At 38.8% G+C, this 18,755-nt stretch overlaps 1 protein-coding gene across 10 annotated transcripts in view; it reads right to left on the bottom strand.

The window, feature by feature from the left end:
• PIKFYVE (phosphoinositide kinase, FYVE-type zinc finger containing) overlaps positions 1 to 18,755 on the bottom strand; it is a 92,256-nt gene that overhangs the window by 64,547 nt on the left and 8,954 nt on the right. For 6 of the 10 annotated variants that reach the window (XM_058664925.1, XM_058664924.1, XM_058664929.1 and 3 more), the window contains 9 exons: positions 17,601 to 17,719; positions 15,990 to 16,161; positions 12,009 to 12,216; positions 9,814 to 9,903; positions 7,217 to 7,355; positions 5,088 to 5,245; positions 3,618 to 3,729; positions 2,618 to 2,765; positions 1,936 to 2,103 (listed from right to left, as the gene is read on the bottom strand). In XM_058664925.1, the coding sequence (XP_058520908.1) occupies positions 1,936 to 2,103; positions 2,618 to 2,765; positions 3,618 to 3,729; positions 5,088 to 5,245; positions 7,217 to 7,355; positions 9,814 to 9,903; positions 12,009 to 12,216; positions 15,990 to 16,161; positions 17,601 to 17,719 (1,314 nt within the window). Of the gene's footprint in view, positions 1 to 1,924; positions 2,104 to 2,617; positions 2,766 to 3,617; positions 3,730 to 5,087; positions 5,246 to 7,216; positions 7,356 to 9,813; positions 9,904 to 12,008; positions 12,217 to 15,989; positions 16,162 to 17,600; positions 17,720 to 18,755 lie in introns of those variants that run through there. The other 4 variants (XM_058664928.1, XM_058664931.1, XM_058664930.1 and 1 more) reach the window with 4 other exon arrangements.

The following is an 18,755-nucleotide window of genomic DNA, read 5'->3' as shown; positions in this document are numbered from 1 at the left end:
CCCATTAACACAGCTCCTGGGAGGAATGGACCCAGTCCCACACTGGCTGCTGAGGAATGCTTGGGAATGATTCAGTAGCTTGGAGCTCTCTATGTCTGGCTGTCAGTCTGACTGACTGACTCTCTCCCTCTCTCTCTCTCTCGCTCTTGCTCTCTCTCGTCCCTTACCCCTCGTCCTCCCCAAATTCCTCTCAAATATAAAAGAAGTACAATGTCATTATTGGAGTCTCCTCTTCTATTCTAATATTCTGCAGTTATATATATGTATATTTTAATCTGAGCAAAGTCAACACTTTTAAGGAAAATCAGAAGATAATGGAAGTTTAGATTGCATGAATGGTTGTGTAAAATATATCCTAAAGTAAATGTTTTATTGTGTCCAACAATGCATCCTTCACTATTCAGAATTCTATGACAGGTCTTTTTTTTTTTTTTTCAACATTTTTAAACCTTCCTTAATTTTCCAAGAATTCAAATTATTATAAAGTCACAAACATAATTCACATTATACTTTTAGCAAAATGAAACTGCCAAAATGTGCCCAAAGGACAGACACTATCCTTCCAAGCCATATCCTGCTCCTGGCTCACATCTATAAATAATATTCAAAAGTGCCATACTATCCTGCCTGTGACTACATTCTCACACAATGTCATTTGTGTGTCACTACATTTCCAATACTCACCCAATGTTCTCCATCAATTTTCCAATCTTTGTTTTGAGGATTTCCATAAAGGTATGCATATTATTCATATTCACTGCTAAGCAAGTCTTTCTCACATTCTCTAAATTTCTTATCTCTAAATAAGTATACCTATTTAGTAATGTTGTTCTTAAACATCATTTAGCACAACTTGATAATGGCTTATACTGAAAAATATGAGAAATTTTATATGGAAATATAAACTTATTTTAACTTTAGAATACCATTTAAGGTTCACTTCTCCTTAAATTTTTAGGTTCAGAGTAATTGCAAAGGGTTAGTTAAGTATTTCAGATCTAAGTGAAGGATAATTCAATTTTAGAAAGCTAACTGCTTAAAACTGAAAATTTCAAATGAAATCCTACAACAAAGTACTTCCTCTTTACAATGATTTTTCAATTGTAATAATATAAAAAAAAAATTCCATGATTACTTATCATTTTTAAAATTTATTTACCTTTACACCACATTGGGGCTATAATTTAACAGAATTTTAAATATATGGAATAAAGTAAACTGTACCATTCATTTTTAAAAGGCATTTTCACCTCTTCTATGTTAAACTGTTAAACTGTTAGACTTTAGTAATGTGTTATCCAATATTTCCTTTTACACCAATGGCTTTCAAATATAGCCATTTTATTGTTGAGTCAGCAAATTAACTCATCAAATCACATAGCTTTAAAGAAAGATTGAATCCATCTTTTATTACTCAAAGAAGAAAAACTCTTGTTACAAATGTAACATATACATAAAAAATGTTCTAAATTATAGAGAAAAGCTATCTTGGAATATGTAAAAGATTTCCCCCCAACTAGTACAAGCACCTAAACAGGTTTAGTGAAACACCACATGACTACAGTACAGCAGAGGCAAACAGGCTTTTAAATGTTAAATGAAGAAAGAAGAAAAAAAAAAAAAAAACAGAGCAGAACATCCATGTTATAAATACAAAGAACTGCCACCTTGGAAGTTGCACATTACGGGAAGAGCAGTCAGATGTAGTTCCTTTTAAAGGCTACAAGCTGTAAACTGGGCATAGTGGTACTGAGGGAGAAAATAAGAAATAAAAAGAGTCAATCAAAAAGGGTGTAAGGAGGAGGTATGGGGAAACAAGAAAGGGTGGAACAAACCCACACCAAATGCCCTCAGCCACATGGGACAGAGGAAAGCAGAGATTCTATGGTCCCACTCTCCAGCCTGTCTGGATTCCAGATGGCGACTACCTCCTACCTTTTTGGTCAGCAGGGTGAGGGGGCACATGTGGGTACTTGGAGGGCTTCTTGATATGGAAGTTCACGTTGTCCAGCTCCACGTTCAGGCTGATGGAAGCGGCTGAGTCACTGTCCACTGTGGACTGGAAACTGCTGACTGAGGTGCGCTTGCTAGGACTGGCAGAATCTTTTAGTGTTGGGGAGGGGAAAGAAATACAGGGAGGGAGGGGAGTAAAAATGGGTTTTATCAAGGTACTGGAGCAAAGGAGAAAAAATGTTTTTTAAATATACAACCCCAATGTGCAATACCAAAATGGATACAGTATTTTCACATATTTCTGGGAAGACTTAATAAAATTTGAAGAAGTTAAATGTAAAATCGATTTTTAAAATGAAGAAATCTATTGGAGGTTCTGCAGAGAGAAAGTCTGACATCACAGTGAAAAGGTGAGAAGGTTGCATGCTGCGATATTATTAGCTCAAGTTATTTTTAAGCTGCTGCAAACTACAGACTACAGAAAAGTTGGCTTCTCAAGAAAATACTGTATCTAAGACAAGGATTGCTATTAGATGTTTACATTTAATTGAACTCAAATCATAAAGTAGAACGGTTTCATCTTAAAAAGCCAAGACATTCACTTTACCATACATACACAGAAAATAAGCCACAGAAACTAAAAATGTTAGAAAGTTAAACTCACTAGCCAAATTATCGTCACCTTCTTCAGCTATCTGTTCTGTGTCGCTGTCATCAAACTTGATGTCTTTAAACCAGGATGGCTCGGAGTGTCCTTCGACAGAGTTCACTGAGTCACTGTCAGGAGAAGGCGTCTCAGAAAAGTCTGTACTCTGAAAAGACCAAGACAGGATCCAAAGTGACCTTAGTGGTTAACAGTGTTCTGAGGCTGACACACCACGAACCAATCACAGCCCAATTTTGCTACAAATCTAACAATTCAATAGATGTATACGAAAAATACATTTAGAGAATAAAACATCATAATGAAAATTACACTACTAAACACCTAAATTTCATTTACTAAAAAGGTTAAGTAACATATTATGAACCAAACATTTCTTTGACATAGATTTCACAGTGTTTCATCTTTTTGCTCTGAGAGCAAAGACAGCTTAGAACTGTAAAGTAGCTCTAAGACACACCTTAGAAAAAAACTGTTAGTTTTGAATAAATCACACATACACTAGTCTGGGGTTAGACATCTTTTCTAATCATTGAGTTTCATCTTCAATTCACAAACTAAAAGTGAAATACACCTTTTTTTCTGTTAAAAATAAAATTTTAATTTTCCCCTTTCCCAGAAACAAACAGAAATTGTTCATTTGTCCCACTGTATACAATTTAACGGTGCTAAGGAGTAAGAATCTATTTCAGTACATTTAATCTTTCAATTTTATGGTGTATGCTATACCTTGGTTATAAAAACAGTAAAACTGAATACCATCAATATTAAACAACAAGCAAGTATATCATTACAAATCTGAGTTTGAGAAAAGCCACACCCACTAAATGATGTGGTTGATTCTAATGGCAACTTTTTCATTATCACCTGGCCAAAAAAATGTTTTAAAACTTTTTTCTTAAACATCATGGAAAACATATTTTAAAAAATATATATATCTTCAAATAAACCAACTACTTTTTGCTCCCACAGATGAAGAAAGACTTTAACTGAAACTTACCTGCAGCGGTCTATACAAAGCATATTCATCCCTGAAGAGCTGATCGTGGTGGCTGACACAATCCAGCCAACGTCCATCAACCATTGCTTGTCCAATTGCTATAGCTTGTGCCCTGAATCAAGACCAGTAAAATTTAAAAGTTTGAAAAGCCAGGCAGGATAATTCTGCAGATACAAGACACAACCTTAATTTTTTTTCAGTTCTAATCAGATTGGGAGTTTCAAATGGTCCTTAGATAGTTATGGATAAAACAAGAGACATAAAGCAAACTGAAAGATTTGACTAGGTATTGTATTAAAGGAGAAAGACCCATTGGTAGAGAAACCGTTATCAAACCTAAGTTTAAATACAGTACGTATCTACTGAGTACTCACACCCTTGTATTTAACAGTCAAAAAAAATGTTGAGCATATCATGGCTTCTACCCACAAACAGCTTACAATCTTAAATAACAGTAAATATTAGTTATAAGCATAAACGTGTGCATGTGTACAACAGATATTACTATACTGTATGACATTTACAATTTTTAACATTTTATCCAATATCGCTTTATTTCACTTCCCCAGCTTATTTGTAGAACCGAGTATTTCCCTCCTATTGAAACTGAGGGGCCAGCATATGGCTTAGAATCCTAACCTTCCACTTGCAGCATTGGCATCCCACATGGGTGCCAGGTCTAGTCAAACAATTCCACTTTGTTTTTTTCTCTTAAAGATTTATTCTTTTATTAGAAAAGCAGATTTACAGAGTGAAGAGACAGATAGAAAAATCTTTCCATCCACTTCTTCACTCCACAAGTGGCAACAACAGGCAGAGCTGAACCAGCCCAAAACCAGGAGCTTCTTCTAGGTCTCCCATGCAGGCACTGGGTCCCAAGGCCTTGGAACATCTTCTACTGCTTTCCCAGGCCACCAGCAGGGAGCTGGAAGGGAAATAGAGCAGCCAGGACATTGGCATACATATGGGATCCCAGTCACGTAAGGTGAGAACTTCAGCCCCTAGGCTATCACGCTGACCCGAGCAGTTCCACTTTCAATCCAGCTCCCTGCTTAACACAAAAGGTAAAATACTCCACATGTTACTCTCTTACAATGATTTGTGAGGCCGACTAGAACTCTCCAAGTGTGGTTAATGAAGGCTGTAATGTCAACAGGAAAGAACTCTAACCAAAGAATTCTTTGGCCTTGGGCTCGAACTACATTCTTTAATCCCGTTTTACTAGAAAATTCTGTTTTGGAGGTAAATGCACGTTTCTGCTTTTCAGAAAGTAATCCCATTTGGCTACCTGCATCCACTCTCTATTTAAAACCTAGATAAGAGAGTTGAGTAATTAGAACCCAAACCAACAAATCCATGAAACAATACACTAGCCAAGAAATGTTACCCTTACATCTTCAAATATATGCTCTCATTAGGAAGCAAAGAAAGGAAGAAAACAGCAAAATCTCCTCATTAAAACCACACTACCTTGTAGCAATGTGTCCATTTCTGATTAACCAGTTGACTAATTCCTTTCCTACAATGCAGTTGGGATGTGTTCTCAGCCAATAACGGTGATCCTGAAACTCCATGCCACTACTATGATGACAGATTTTTTTCCAAAGATCCTTCAGCTGGACACTGTCCTGTAATCAACACCAGAGAGTCATCACTCCTGAGAAGGACGTTGTTTACCTACTGATATACTTCCCATAACTCACTCTCAGATTCAGAAAAGGAGATTTAATTTGGGTTTTATATTAGCGAACTTAGATGATGTAATAATTAAGTATACACAGGGGAACTCTTAACCTCATCTAACTGAGCCCTAAATGTAATTATTCCTCTTGAAAATCAACTATTTCAAAAACTTTCTTTTCCACCAATGGCACATATTACCAGTATCCTAATTGCCCAAGTGCAAAATGCACTCTCTTTAGAGACAGAGCAAGGTAAAGGGAGACAACTGCCAATTATGCGGTCCGAAGATAACTCTTCCTGGCAGCCTTCAGTCCACCCGAGTCTCACAATTCTCATCTGTTCCCAGCTGCTACATCAGGTTTTCCTAGAAGGTGGCCTTCCATAAATTACTCGCAGCTCAAGAAAACCTCCAACATTGCTCAGTGACTACAGATTCAAACTTAAATCCGTAAGGACTAGAATTCACTTTCTTCTTCCCCCAGGAAGTCCCAAATCACTTCACTCTCTCTCTCCTGCCTATAAACTACAAATTAAACTCTTTCCTAATAAATCACTACTTCACTCCATGGAAAATGCCAGCCTTATTCTTCTCCCTACACCTCTCACTGCCTCACACCTCAGTGTAATATGCACTTTCCTCATACTCAAATCAATTCCCTTCTTCAAGCTCCAGTTGAAGCCCATTGGCTGAAAGTCTTTCCTATTTTTTAAAATTTTTATGTAAAATATAATCTTACTATTAATTTAATATTTTTTCAAGATTTATTTTTTTTATTGCAAAGTCAGATATATACAGAGAGGAGGAGAGACAGACAGAAACATCTTCCATCTGATGATTCACTCCCCAAGTGACTGCATTGACTGGTGCTACACCGCCGATCCAAAGCCAGGAGCCCAGATCCTCTTCCAGGTCTCCCACGTGGGTGCAGGGTCCCAAGGCTTTCGGCCGTCCTCGACTGCTTTCCCAGGCCACAAACAGGGAGCTGGATGGGAAGTGGGGCTGCGCGATTAGAACCAGCGCCCTTATGGGATCCTGGCACACATATTTTAAACATAAATTCAATAAACTGATAATTCTCATACAAACACAGTAAAATGTCTCAAACATTTCCCTTGTATATGAGAAACATTTCAGCAACCTGGAACCAAACTAAAAAGTTAAGCATTTTCATTATGTAGGCAACTGAATTCTGATCATGCCCGATGAAAAGGATAAACAAAGTATAAATGTACATAGGGCAGACTGGTTGACTAATTTCTCCGGTGATTCCTTTTTTTTTTTTTTTAAAGATTTGTTTATTTTTACTGGAAAGGGGGATATACAAACAGGAGGAGAGACAGAGAGGAAGATCTTCAGTCAAATGGTTCACTCCCCAAGTGGCCACAGCGGCTGCAGCTGAGCCAATCTGAAACTCAGAGCCAGGAGGGAGGTGGATGGGAAGCGGGGCAGCCGGGATTAGAGCCGGTGCCCACATGGGATGCAGGCATGCAAGGCGAGGACTGTTTAACCACTATGCTATCACACTGGGCCCTTTCAGGTGATTCTAATAATAACTTAAACTATGTTCCTACTTACCAGATACGCTATTTCATTTATATATACATAAATATATACCTTTTTAAATTTATTTTACTTTAACTGAAAAGGCAGATTTACAGAGAGAAGGAAAAACAGAAATATCTTCCACCTGTTGGTTCACCCCCCCAAGTGATCACAACAGCCTGAGCTGAGCTGATCTAAAGCCAGGAGACAGGAGCTTCTTCCTGGTATCCTGTGCAGGTGCAGCCTCCCAAAGCTGTGGGCCATCCTCTATTGCTTTGCCCAGGCCACAAGCAGGGTTAACATACATAAAATATTAGTTAGATATATCTTTACACTCAGAACTAGCAAAGGGCCAAAGACACTGAACCAGTACCAGAAGAATTTTGCGTTCATCCTCAGTAGTCTCTGTCCTCACATACGGCCGGGTAGCCTGGGGACTAACAGATGTCTCATATGAAGGAACCATAGGAGAACCAGATCGATCCAGTGACAGGTTAGTAATGCTGGCAGACCTGGAAATTTTAAAAAGTGAAACCACAGTTGTAAGTTCTTCATTGGTAAACAGAATTATAGAGGAAAGTCAATGCCAAATACATGCTTGTCAATGTGAATGATATGCTACAAACAGAATGGATACGCACGATGTGACGGTTGCAAGACTAGACAAACTTCCTAGCCTGCAAAGGCACTCTAAAAACTTTAGATACAACCAAGTGATAACACATACGTCTCACAAGTTTTTGGAGCTTCTTCATAACCTTTGTATGCATCTAAAATTATTTAGAAACACGTTTTTTAAAAAGCAGTTCTAGAAAAGAAAGGAAAACAATGCATAGCTCATATATGCTATTGTAAAGGGAATAAGCACAAACCTAATATTTAAAGATGCAAATCAGTGATTTATAAATTGACAAATATAAATAATGACAACTAAATGCAGAAATAATCTTTTACACCTAGGCAGACAAACTATGGCCAACAAGCCTAATTCACTTTGCCTTTTTTTGTATACTTCATGAACTAAAATTACGTTTTTAGAGTTGAATGTCTGATAAGGAACACACAAATTTTGAATTCCAACTAAGCAAAATGTTACATTCACAAAAGAATTTCCTTTCTTCTCATTAGATTCATTTTTAAAATATCGTCAGAGTGCAGTACCGGCACCCTAAAGGTACGTCGGTTCAAACCCTGTGTCCTCAGCTCCCTGCCAGTGGCCTGGAAAAGCAGCAGAAGATAGCCCAAGAGCTTGGGTCCCTGCACCCACAGGGAGACTTGGCAGAAGCACCTGAATTCAACCTAGCACAGCCTCAACTACTGCAGCCATTTAGAGAGAGAACCAGAGGATGGTAGATCTCTTTCTCTTCCCTTCTCTGTAGTCCTGCAGCTCAAATAAATCTTTTTCTAAAACAAAATTATCCTCAATTATATATATATTTCATTCATTAAAATTACTGAAAATAATTTTATTTTGAACCCAGTTACTTCTGTGTTCTCATAAGTACTTACGGGTACTTACCCTTATATCACATAAGTGGCCAGAGGAATATCAACATATTGATCTTTTCTTTTTTTATCAAGCTTTATTTATTTATTCGAAAGGTGGAGTTACAGAGGAGAGATCATCCATCCACTGGTTCAATTTCCCAAATGGCAACAAACCGGCACCTATATGAGATGCCAGCACACTAGGTGGTAGCCACAGAGCCAGCCCAACTGATCAAATATTTATAAAAAATATTTACCTAGAAGTTCAACTAAGCTTCTACCTAGAAAGAAATTCAGCCTATTTTTAGCTTTCATATAAAGAATAAACAGCAAAACCATCTATGAGTTAAACAACACAGAACTAAATAATTTGTATCAGATAACTAATCTAACAAATACGAGAGCTATCATTCAAAACAAAGTCTCACCTAAAAAAAGTGTGCTTCGGGCCCGGCAGCATGGCCTAGCAGCTAAAGTCCTCACCTTGAACGCCCCAGCATCCCATATGGGCGCCAGTTCTAATCCCGGCAGCTCCACTTCCCATCCAGCTCCCTGCTTGTGGCCTGGGAAAGCAGTCAAGGACGGCCCAAATCCTAGGGACCCTGCACCCGCGTGGGAGACCTAGAAGAAGTTCCTGGTTCCCGGCTTCGGATCGGCACAGCTCTGGCCGTTGCGGTCACTTGGGAAGTGAATCGTCAGATGGAAGATCTTCCTCTCTGTCTCTCCTCCTCTCTGTATATCTGACTTTGTAATAAAATAAATAAATCTTTTAAAAAAAAAAAAAAGTGTGCTTCCTCCAGATAAAGCTAATTTTTAAATAATTTAAGGTCCAAATCACAGGCTTAGCAAAAAGGTTTAAACAAATATTTTTTTTAACGTTACTTTGTTTCATTTACTTGAAAGGCAGAGAGAGTGAGTTATTCCATGTCTGTTTCATTTCCCAAATGTCTAACAGACAGGGCTGGGACAGGTCAAAGAGACCAAAGCTAAAAACTAAGCAAGTTTCCGTTTTTTAAAAAACGCTTAAAAGTAAGCAGGAAATATATATCACTCTGAATAAATGACAGTATTTGCAATCAAATTTAAGACTATGCTATTTCAAACACACAGAATTCCTTGGCTATTATTATTCCTTGTCAGTTATATTCCCTTTCACGAATCTGTCATACACATTTTCTTGGCACATCCTCCCATAAAACGTCTACCTGGCTCACTCCCTCACATCTTTTAGGTCTTCCTACTGAACTCCACACACAGAAGTCAATGTAGGTTCCAAAGTCTGAAGCCAGCAGAGAACGCCAGAATGAGCTACGGAGAATGAAAGAGAGCTGGCCAAAAGAAAGGAAATGACAGCCTAACTCAGAGCTAGAAAAGTGTCTGACAATAGATCCCACCATTTAAAATAGTTGTTTGTTCTTCTCATTGCCACGAAAACAAATGAAAATCAGACACAAAATTCAAGTTTTTTATTTTGCAGTTTACCTATTTCGAGCAGGAGATTTCCCAGCATCTTCCTGGACAGATACAAGTCTTGCTGAAAGAGCAGTATTTGAGGAATCTGGATGAATCAAACTATCAAGAAAACAGGGAAATACTAAGATCAACTGCGAGAATAAAAGGCAAATCTGATTCAGAGAATGTACTTTAATATTTTAAAGCGATTAAATTTTTTTATTAAAGGATGATATTATGACTCCTATTCCTTATGTTGGAAACTTAGAAGTACTAAGTGCTAAAAGAATATTATGGAAAAGGATTTTTAATGAATGTGAAACATCAAAAATTAACAAAATTGGCTTAACTTACAGAACTCTTTTTTTTCATAATCTATGTACAAAATAGAACTGATTATGGCAGAGTTGTGAGTTTCACATACATCATTCTCAGTTCCCATAGTAATAACAGAATCAGCCAAACACAGGTCCAAGGGCTAGTTCTCCCTCTACCAAATGGGTAATCTTGGGTCAGTATCTCTGAACCTCAGTATCCACGTATGTCAAAGGGGGGAAAAGCATCTACCGCAGAGACATGACCATGAGAGAATGAATATTAAATGATTAGCACAGAAACTACAACGTAACTGTTATTTTACCTTGAGACCAAGAAGCTTTCATACCCAGTTTGTTTATTAAATCACAACTGCCAGTTACACAATAGGATCAGGCACAAATTAAAGTCATTACTAACTAAAGTAAGCAAGAAGCAAAGAATTCCTACCCTCTGCATAGTTTTAATATACTCTATTTTTTGAATGTATAAAATATGTGAGGTAGAAAGAATATGTCACAAAAATTAAAATAATCAAGTAACTTAAGCAAATGAAAACTACCACTGCTAAAGTTTGTCATTGCTCACACTCAACCCCATTTCTCTGTCCTCAATGAAACCACTACCAGAAGCTTTTATCACTGTTTTCATTTTAAGTTATATTATGCTGGCATCTCTAGACAATTTATTAGTTTTGTGTAGTTTTGTATTTGTATACAGTATCTTGATTTTATATATTTTTAACTTCAAATAAATGGAATCTTAATTAGTTGACTTTCCTTCCTGCTTCACATAAGTCCATAAGAGTCTCGGGTATTGCTTTTTTAACTGTAACTCATTTTTTATTTGTTGAAACTCATTCCTCATTCTCCTAAGGGATAACTGAGAAGGAAAAAACCTATCAGAAAGACTTAGGTAAAACTCAAAACTCTTTGCCACAGTCACATTTAGTACTCTGCTTAGGAAAACACTTCAGCCAAAAAAAAAAAAGGGGGGACAGTCACAAGCCTAATCTCAGTTACTTCGGTCGCCTATTCAATAAATATTATCAAAATCATACACACACTATGTACTATCCTTGGTGCCAAGAGCAGAGCAACAAATAAAGAAGACTATAAAGACTTATCTCATTTAGCTCTTATATAAATATATGCACATATATACACTTTTTTAAGATTTATTTCATTTCTATTAGAGTTAGGGAAGAGAAGGAGAGACAGAGCAAGATCCTCCATCCACTGGTTCACTTCCAAATGGCTACAATGACCAGAGCTGAACCAATCCCAAGCCAAGAGTCAGGAGCTTCTTCCAGGTCTCACACGAGTCCAGGGGCTCAAGGACTTGAGCCATCTCCCCATGCCTTCCAAGGCCAAAAGCAGAGAGCTGAATCGAAAGTGGAGCAGCCAGGATATGAACCAGTGCACACAAGAGATGCAGGAGTAGCCTCCTGTGCCACAGCCTCTATGGAGCCTACGCTCTAATTAGCCAATGTCATCACTATCCATGAATGTCTATAATTCTTCTGAAGGCAAGCCAAGAAAAAAACAGGTAATAGAGAACTAGTAGAAACAATTCAAAGAAACTAAACATTAGCCAGAAGCAGTCCAAATTAACAAGATTATCAGTATGGCTCAAATTAAGAGAAAGTATATCTTTGGGGCTGGCACCTCCCTGCTTACGGCCTGCAAAGAAGTGAAGAATGGCTCATGTCCTTGGGCCCTTGCATCCTCATGAGAGATCCGGAAAAAGCTGCTTGCATCAAACTGACTTAGCTCTGGTTGTTGTGGCCATTTGGAGAGTGAATCAGTGGGCATAAAGTCTCTCTTGCTTCATAAATCTGCCTTTCAAATAAAAATAAATAAATCTTTAAAAAAAAAAGAAAAGGAAACTATATATTTAAGGGACAATACCTTTGCCAGGCTAAATCATCCTCTAAAAATATGTTACGGCTGGCTTTTCTACTCCCAACAGGTGTTCGAGGTTCACCGGGATCAAGTACAGACACAGAGCAAGTAGAATCTGAAAGAGCATTCAAGTCTTCCCCAATGGAATTACTATCTGTGGAATGAGCGTAACTTAAGGCTATTTTTCTACAGTATGTGCAAGCTCGGAGGTCTCCTAGGAGAAAACAAAAATAATACATTTAATAAAGATAGCAGTAATGTATTAATTAAGACTATTTTATAGGTTTGGGTTAATCATCTAATGACAGGAAATCACTTTCAAGTAAAGACAACAAAAAATACATTTTTAAAAAGTAAAATAACTTTGTTGATTATGTTACATATCTTAAGAACCATCAACTATACCTTTATATGTCCACTATACCTTTATACGTCCACTTCACCTCAAACACTTATAATAAATAAGGAAACATAACCCAGTAATGTTAGGAAACTACACTTAAAGAAACAGTTTTTTCAAAGTTACAGAAACAAAATGGGGATTCTATCAGCAACAGAGGATCTTAACAGAAGAAAAATTCAATTGAATAAATAAACCAATATAAATAAAACATCACATTCTTCCTTAGCAGTAGAGGAGAAAAAGCCTATTTTTAGCCCTGAAAATAGGCCTCCACAAGGGGGCACAATTTTCAAAACAAAAAAAGTAGGCAATAGGCTTACATATGATTCAAATACATACTGCAAAAACTACGTAAGAATTTTTTACAATCTTAACATAGTTAATTACGGTAAAAAGGTTCAAGGGCTACAGGAAAGTGGGTAAGACTATCATTTCCACATTGTTTCCTTCATGTATCTGAGGTAAAGGGGAATATTAAGGGAGAAGCCCTACCCAATCTCCCACCCACCCCAGGTCCCTGATGTAGGGCATGCTCCGAGCAGAAATTAATACAGTGAAAGTTAAGCTAAAAGTTATATATTCATAAGAGGACAAATAAAGTTAATTAATATTTCTAAAAAAAATTCTAGGATACAGCTGTGTCCACACATTTTAATTTTCAACCTGTTTTTCACATTGCTTTTGTGTGATTCTGTAATATTTTAGTATATTTTAAAAGCAGGCAAAATAATTAAGCTTTACTAACATGTTATTTAGCAATTCTACCTTAAGCTTTTTTATCAATAACAGGAATCTAAAATGACACAAAAATTTTTAAGAGTTCACTATATTATAGATACCATAATTACTAACAAGTACAACAATTTTTAATTTTTTCATCTTAAGGCTATTCTTTCATAGTTGTCTGTTCTAGTCATAAAATTATGGTCTCATTCAAACAGCTAAAGGCACTAGCAGCTTTCCAGATGAAAAACAAACTGTTTCAACACTGCAAGATGGAAATCCTGAAAGAGTTTCCAGTCTGTTAACCTGCCCTGAGAATTTCAAACTGCTAGTCCCAGTCATTTGAGCTACCAAAATATCTCTCTCTCTACAGTTAAACGTCTTCAAAAGGTTTATGGAAAAATGCATATGTAAAAGCTACGCGTGGGGCCCGGCAGCGTGGCCTAGCAGCTAAAGTCCTCGCCTTGAATGCCCCAGGATCCCATATGGGCACTGGTTCTAATCCCAGCAGCCCTCCATTTCCCATCCAGCTCCCTGCTTGTGGCCTGGGAAAGCAGTCGAGGACGGCCCAGGGCCTTGGAACCCTGCACCCACGTGGGAGACCCAGGAGAGCTCCTGGCTCCTGGCTTTGGATTGGCGCAGCTCCTGGCTATTGTAGTCACTTGCAGGGTGAAACATCGGATGGAAGATATTTCTGTCTCTTTCTCTCTCTCTCTCTTTTTATAGATATATATATATATATATATATCTGGCTTTGCAATAAAAATAAATACATCTAAAAAAAAGCTACACATGGGCTTCAGAAAATAATAAAATTAATTTAAAATAACAAATTAATTAATAAATAAAATGGGGATAAATGGCCCAAAATGGCAAAGGCCAAGCGGTGGCTCTTAACAGCCAAAAATATGTGGCTATAATTTCTGTAACAGAAAACAGACAGCAGCAATCAGAAGAGATTGGCTTAAAGAAATGATCATGGTGTCCCCTGGAAATCAAACAGAAGGGCAGAAATTAAATTCCTTCTTGGTTTTTGTAAGTGCCGAAAGAATTCTAGACAAAGTAGACAGTTGCTAGAGATTTACTGAATTTCAAGTTCCTACCTGCAGTTGCCTTGACAGGGCCAGAACAAATGATTATATGGGCCTTATACAGTCTGTGTGCCAGACATGTCCCATCCCTGTTTGAAAACAGACAAAAATTCCACAGCACCCAAAATACTATTGTGGCCCAACAATCAAAAATCAAGGGATTATGGAGGCCAGATAATGGTGTTCTAGCTAAGGGTCCATCTTACAAGGAGGTCAATGCTTCCCCAAGCCCATTATAAGGTTTTTCCAAGATCTGAAACAGAACCCTACACTTGTTCCCTGAACCAGTGGAATGATGACTATTACGGTACTTATGATGTCCAGAGCTCTAAGACAACAAATTTTTGTTGTTCTAAGACACTCAATTTGTGGCAGCCCTAGGACTCTAAAACACCAGCAGTCTTAACAAGACATGTTTTACCTTACTGGTAGTAGGAGCTCTGAAAGTGTATTAGGCGAGGGCCCATTGTGCCGTGGCAGGTAGAACTACTGCCTGAAATGCCAGAATCCCCTCTGGATGTGGTTCAAGCCCCAGCTGCACTTCTGATCCAGCTCTCTGTCAACTGGGAAAAGAAATGGAAGATAGCCCATGTGCTTGGGACCCTGTCAACCACAAGGGCGACCCAGATGAAGCTCCCTCCAGCTTTGGCACTGCATGGGCAAAGCCATTGTGGCCATCTGGGCAGATGTCTCTGTAACCCTGACTTTTGAATAAACAAATAATTTTTTTTCTACAGGGTACTGGAAGTAAAAGGGAATTAAGTAAACCAGCCTGGTGATCAAAGAGCTTTTTACAAAGAATGCTGACAGTATGAAAAATTAATTAGAGGTAAAGAAAATTAAAGATCAAAGCCTTTTGAAAGCAGTAGTCATGATCTAAGTGAAAGGAAATAAGATTCTAAACTCTGCATCAATTCAGGTGAGGGCAGAAGTGAGACCAAGAAGAGGGACAGTTAAGTGTTCTCTTTATCTACTTTGTATGTGCAAATCATACAATACTCTTTAGATTTTTCTTTCAATAAACTAATATTTTTTATTGCTAAAGCTTCTCTATGTTGCTTATGAGTATTAACTATAACTTGCCAAAGCACAGTGTATAAGTCAAGGAAAAACTGTACTTTGCAAACTGAAAATCCTCATAGTAATACAAATTAGAAATCCATTCTAGGGTCCAGCGTCGTGGCCTAGCAGCTAAAGTCCTCGCCTTGAAAGCCCCGGGATCTCACATGGGCGCCGGGTCTAATCCCGGCAGCTCCACTTCCCAGCCAGCTCCCTGCTTATAGCCTGGGAAGGCAGCCAAGGACGGCCCAAGGTTTTGGGACCCTGCATCCATGTGGGAGACCCGGGGGAGTTCCTGGCTCCTGGCTTCGGATCGGCGCAGCACAGGCCGTTGCGGTCACTTGGGGAGTGGATCGTCAGACGGAGGATCTTCCTCTCTGTCTCTCCTCCTCTCTGTGTATCTGACTTTGTAATGAAAGTAAATCTTAAAAAAATCCATTCTAACCACCTTAAATCTAATAAATCTCAGCACCACAACAGCTTTTTGCTAGCAACTCTGATGCATTCAGTTTTATTTCAGTAACTTTTTGACACTCGTTATCTACTTTATTTGACTGAAAGCTGTCAAAAGCAAAGCCAAGTCTCTCGCACCTTTGTGTCTTACACCAGAACAAAACACCCAAAACAAAGACCGACTTAAGACTGTCCTGTGTTGTAATTCTTAGGTTATAACTTTTAAAAATTGTAGAACCACCAGTAGAATGCATTCACCTGTATAGCCCATAAATTTTCCAGGAATTTCCTGATTACAGCAACGACTGCAAAAAATCTGCCCACAGAGCCGGCAATGGTGTCTGCGCCGAAAAGTTGTAAATTTCTCGCTGCAGTCGTAGCACTCTTTACACTGGCTATCTGGCATCCAGTACTGCTTCAGGTCACTATCCTGCAACAATAAAATGGACAATGGCTTCTTGAAAATACTAATTAGCAGCATATAAGAGCAAAATGCACACCTAATAAAAATCCTAAGTTTCTTTTGCAGAGGTTAACAAGCTAATTTCAAAACTCATATGGGAATACATAAAGCCAAAATAATCAAGGCAATCTTGAAGAACATTGAAGGACTCACATTACCTGCCAAAAAGATTAAAGTTAGGACAATTATAGATAGGATATTGGTCCAAGGATAGAAAAAAATAGAAAAGAGAGCCCTAGTGCTTTGCAGCAGCACCCAGTGGGACAAGCTTGCCAGAGGTCTGGGGGTGGAACTGGGAGCTTACAGGGGTCTGAGCCTGGGGATTTCCTGTGCTTGGTCACAGGTGGAATGGGAGGAGGGGAGAGGCGAGCCCTAGGCTAGCATACTGGCTTAGTGTGCTCGTGGACCGGACTTCAGGAACTTTGAATGGGCCTGGAACTTGGGTGTAAGGAGGAGTAAAGTCCCAGGCCAGTACAGGTGCCAGGAGCTTGGGACCCTAGTGGACAGGCAGAGCTCCAGGCCAGCACATCACCCCACATCAACCCACCAGAAGACTGGGCTCTGGAGGCTGGACTGGGGAACCCATGCGCTCCAGGGTGCAGGGCCTATGGATTGCCCAGGGAATGGGTAAGAAGATTTGTGGGAAGGAGGACAACTGAAAGAGCATGCTGCAAGTGAGGAAAGACTTCTGAGGGACTTCCATCCCCAAGGCCACTATACTTGCAAGTAAGTGAAAGCGCTGAGACCAAGCGGTTTGGGGGCGGGGGAAGCTGGAGGACCTTTATGGGTCAGAGTTATGTACCAGCCCATGTAGGAGACCTGAACTGAGCTGAGCTAGTTAGCATGGATTACCACTGGCGAACACTAAAAGTAAGGCTGGGAGCGGTGAGATTAACAGCATTTCAGAACTACCAAAACCACTTGAGCAGAACCCTCAGAGCATGCTCCACATCGGGGACCATGGGATGACATCAGGTAGTTCTATCACACTTAGCACTATATGAACTTAGGACATGATTTATCATACTTTTGGGTAGTCATTTTCAAAACAACAGTGCTAGGTCCAGCTGCACATCCATGAGGAAAAAAGGAAGTTTAACTACTTTTTATTCTATTTATACTATACATAATAAAGACCTTGAACTGATCAACACTGTTAAGAACACGAAAAACACTAACTATAAAGAGGGGGACTGATAAAACAATCTGGATTAAAGTTAAGAAAATATTGTAGAAATATAGTGTTTATACCTGGAGTAAGCATTAAACTTTCTTTCAAACATTATACCATTGTGAGTGAGTGTGGCATGACCTCCCCAAGGACTCCATAAGTAGTCTTGTAATTTGAGCACATGTGCTGTCGAAGCAAGCACAATCAGTGCTCTTCCAAAGCCCACACACAGTACCTGACTTTTCCCCTCCATGATTTCCTTGAGGCGTTTTAATACTGTGCTGAGGCTTCGAAGCTGAACAGCTGTGCGAGGGTCATGGCCTCCGAAGGCAGGCTCTGCTTTCCTCCTTGTGTCTAAGTCGGAAGAAAGAAAAAAAGAAACTTACTAAAAGCTTCTATATACAACAAGCTGTGCAATGCAATGCACTTTTTATTGTTAGCATATGTTATGTTCTCTCAATCGGTGTCCTGGACTAAGAGTTAAAACTAGTCTCTTTAAGAGGCTGCCAAAAGCATTTATTACCACAAAAAATACCAATTCACAAGCAAGTAAGGTTCCTTGAGAACTGCATTTATTAGCAGTTGTGCAGCCCTAGGATATATCACTTAAATTAAAAGTTTAATGCTTCCATAGAATCAATGATTAATTAATTAACGATTTCTTGCACCCATGGCTTCAACACATAAAACTTGCCAGAGAAGTAGCAGAGAGGAAAGCGATCCCAGAGGGTTAATTTACCTTGGTCTCTACAATCAAATAAGCATTAGGATCAGGCAATTTAACTCTGTCTGCAAACCCTACAACCAAAGTCTCACAGAACAGATAAGAAAACACAAACAGCCCAAGCCCCAACCCCCAAAGCTTGAGACTTCAAAACATGCAAGATGAAAACTTTTGGTACAACTGACCAATGTCAACAGAGATTAAAACTGCCACAGAATTGCTAAAATGACAATCCTGACCCTCCCTATCACTGCCTCAGCTCTGCAGCCCCAAACTGTAAGGGATCAGTTACAATGGAAACAATAAGGAAATCACATTTTCATGATAAAACAAAGCCCAAATTCTAGCTTTGTAGCCATTATGGATTATATCTTCCAAAGTTACCATCAATTGCTTCCTTATTTTACAGCAAAGTTACAACTGAAGTTTCTTTATCTCTGGCTTCAGTAATTATAAAACTTAAAGGTGAAGGACAGGTATGGTGGTATGATGAGCAATGAAGTGGGCACGTACTGAAGCAGTTGAGGCACTGCTGTGATACCTACATTCCCCTATCTAAGTGCCTGCTTGGAGTCTCAGTTTCCTACGTAGGTACACCCTGAAATGTAGCAGATGATGACTATAAGGCTTGGGTCTCTGCCATCACAAGGGAAACCCAGGCTGAGT

Source organism: Ochotona princeps, chromosome 5 (genome assembly GCF_030435755.1).
Source record: "Ochotona princeps isolate mOchPri1 chromosome 5, mOchPri1.hap1, whole genome shotgun sequence".
Taxonomy (NCBI): Eukaryota; Metazoa; Chordata; class Mammalia; order Lagomorpha; family Ochotonidae; genus Ochotona; species Ochotona princeps.
Note: the sequence above shows the minus strand (reverse complement) of the source record. Positions and strands in the feature narration are given on the sequence as shown.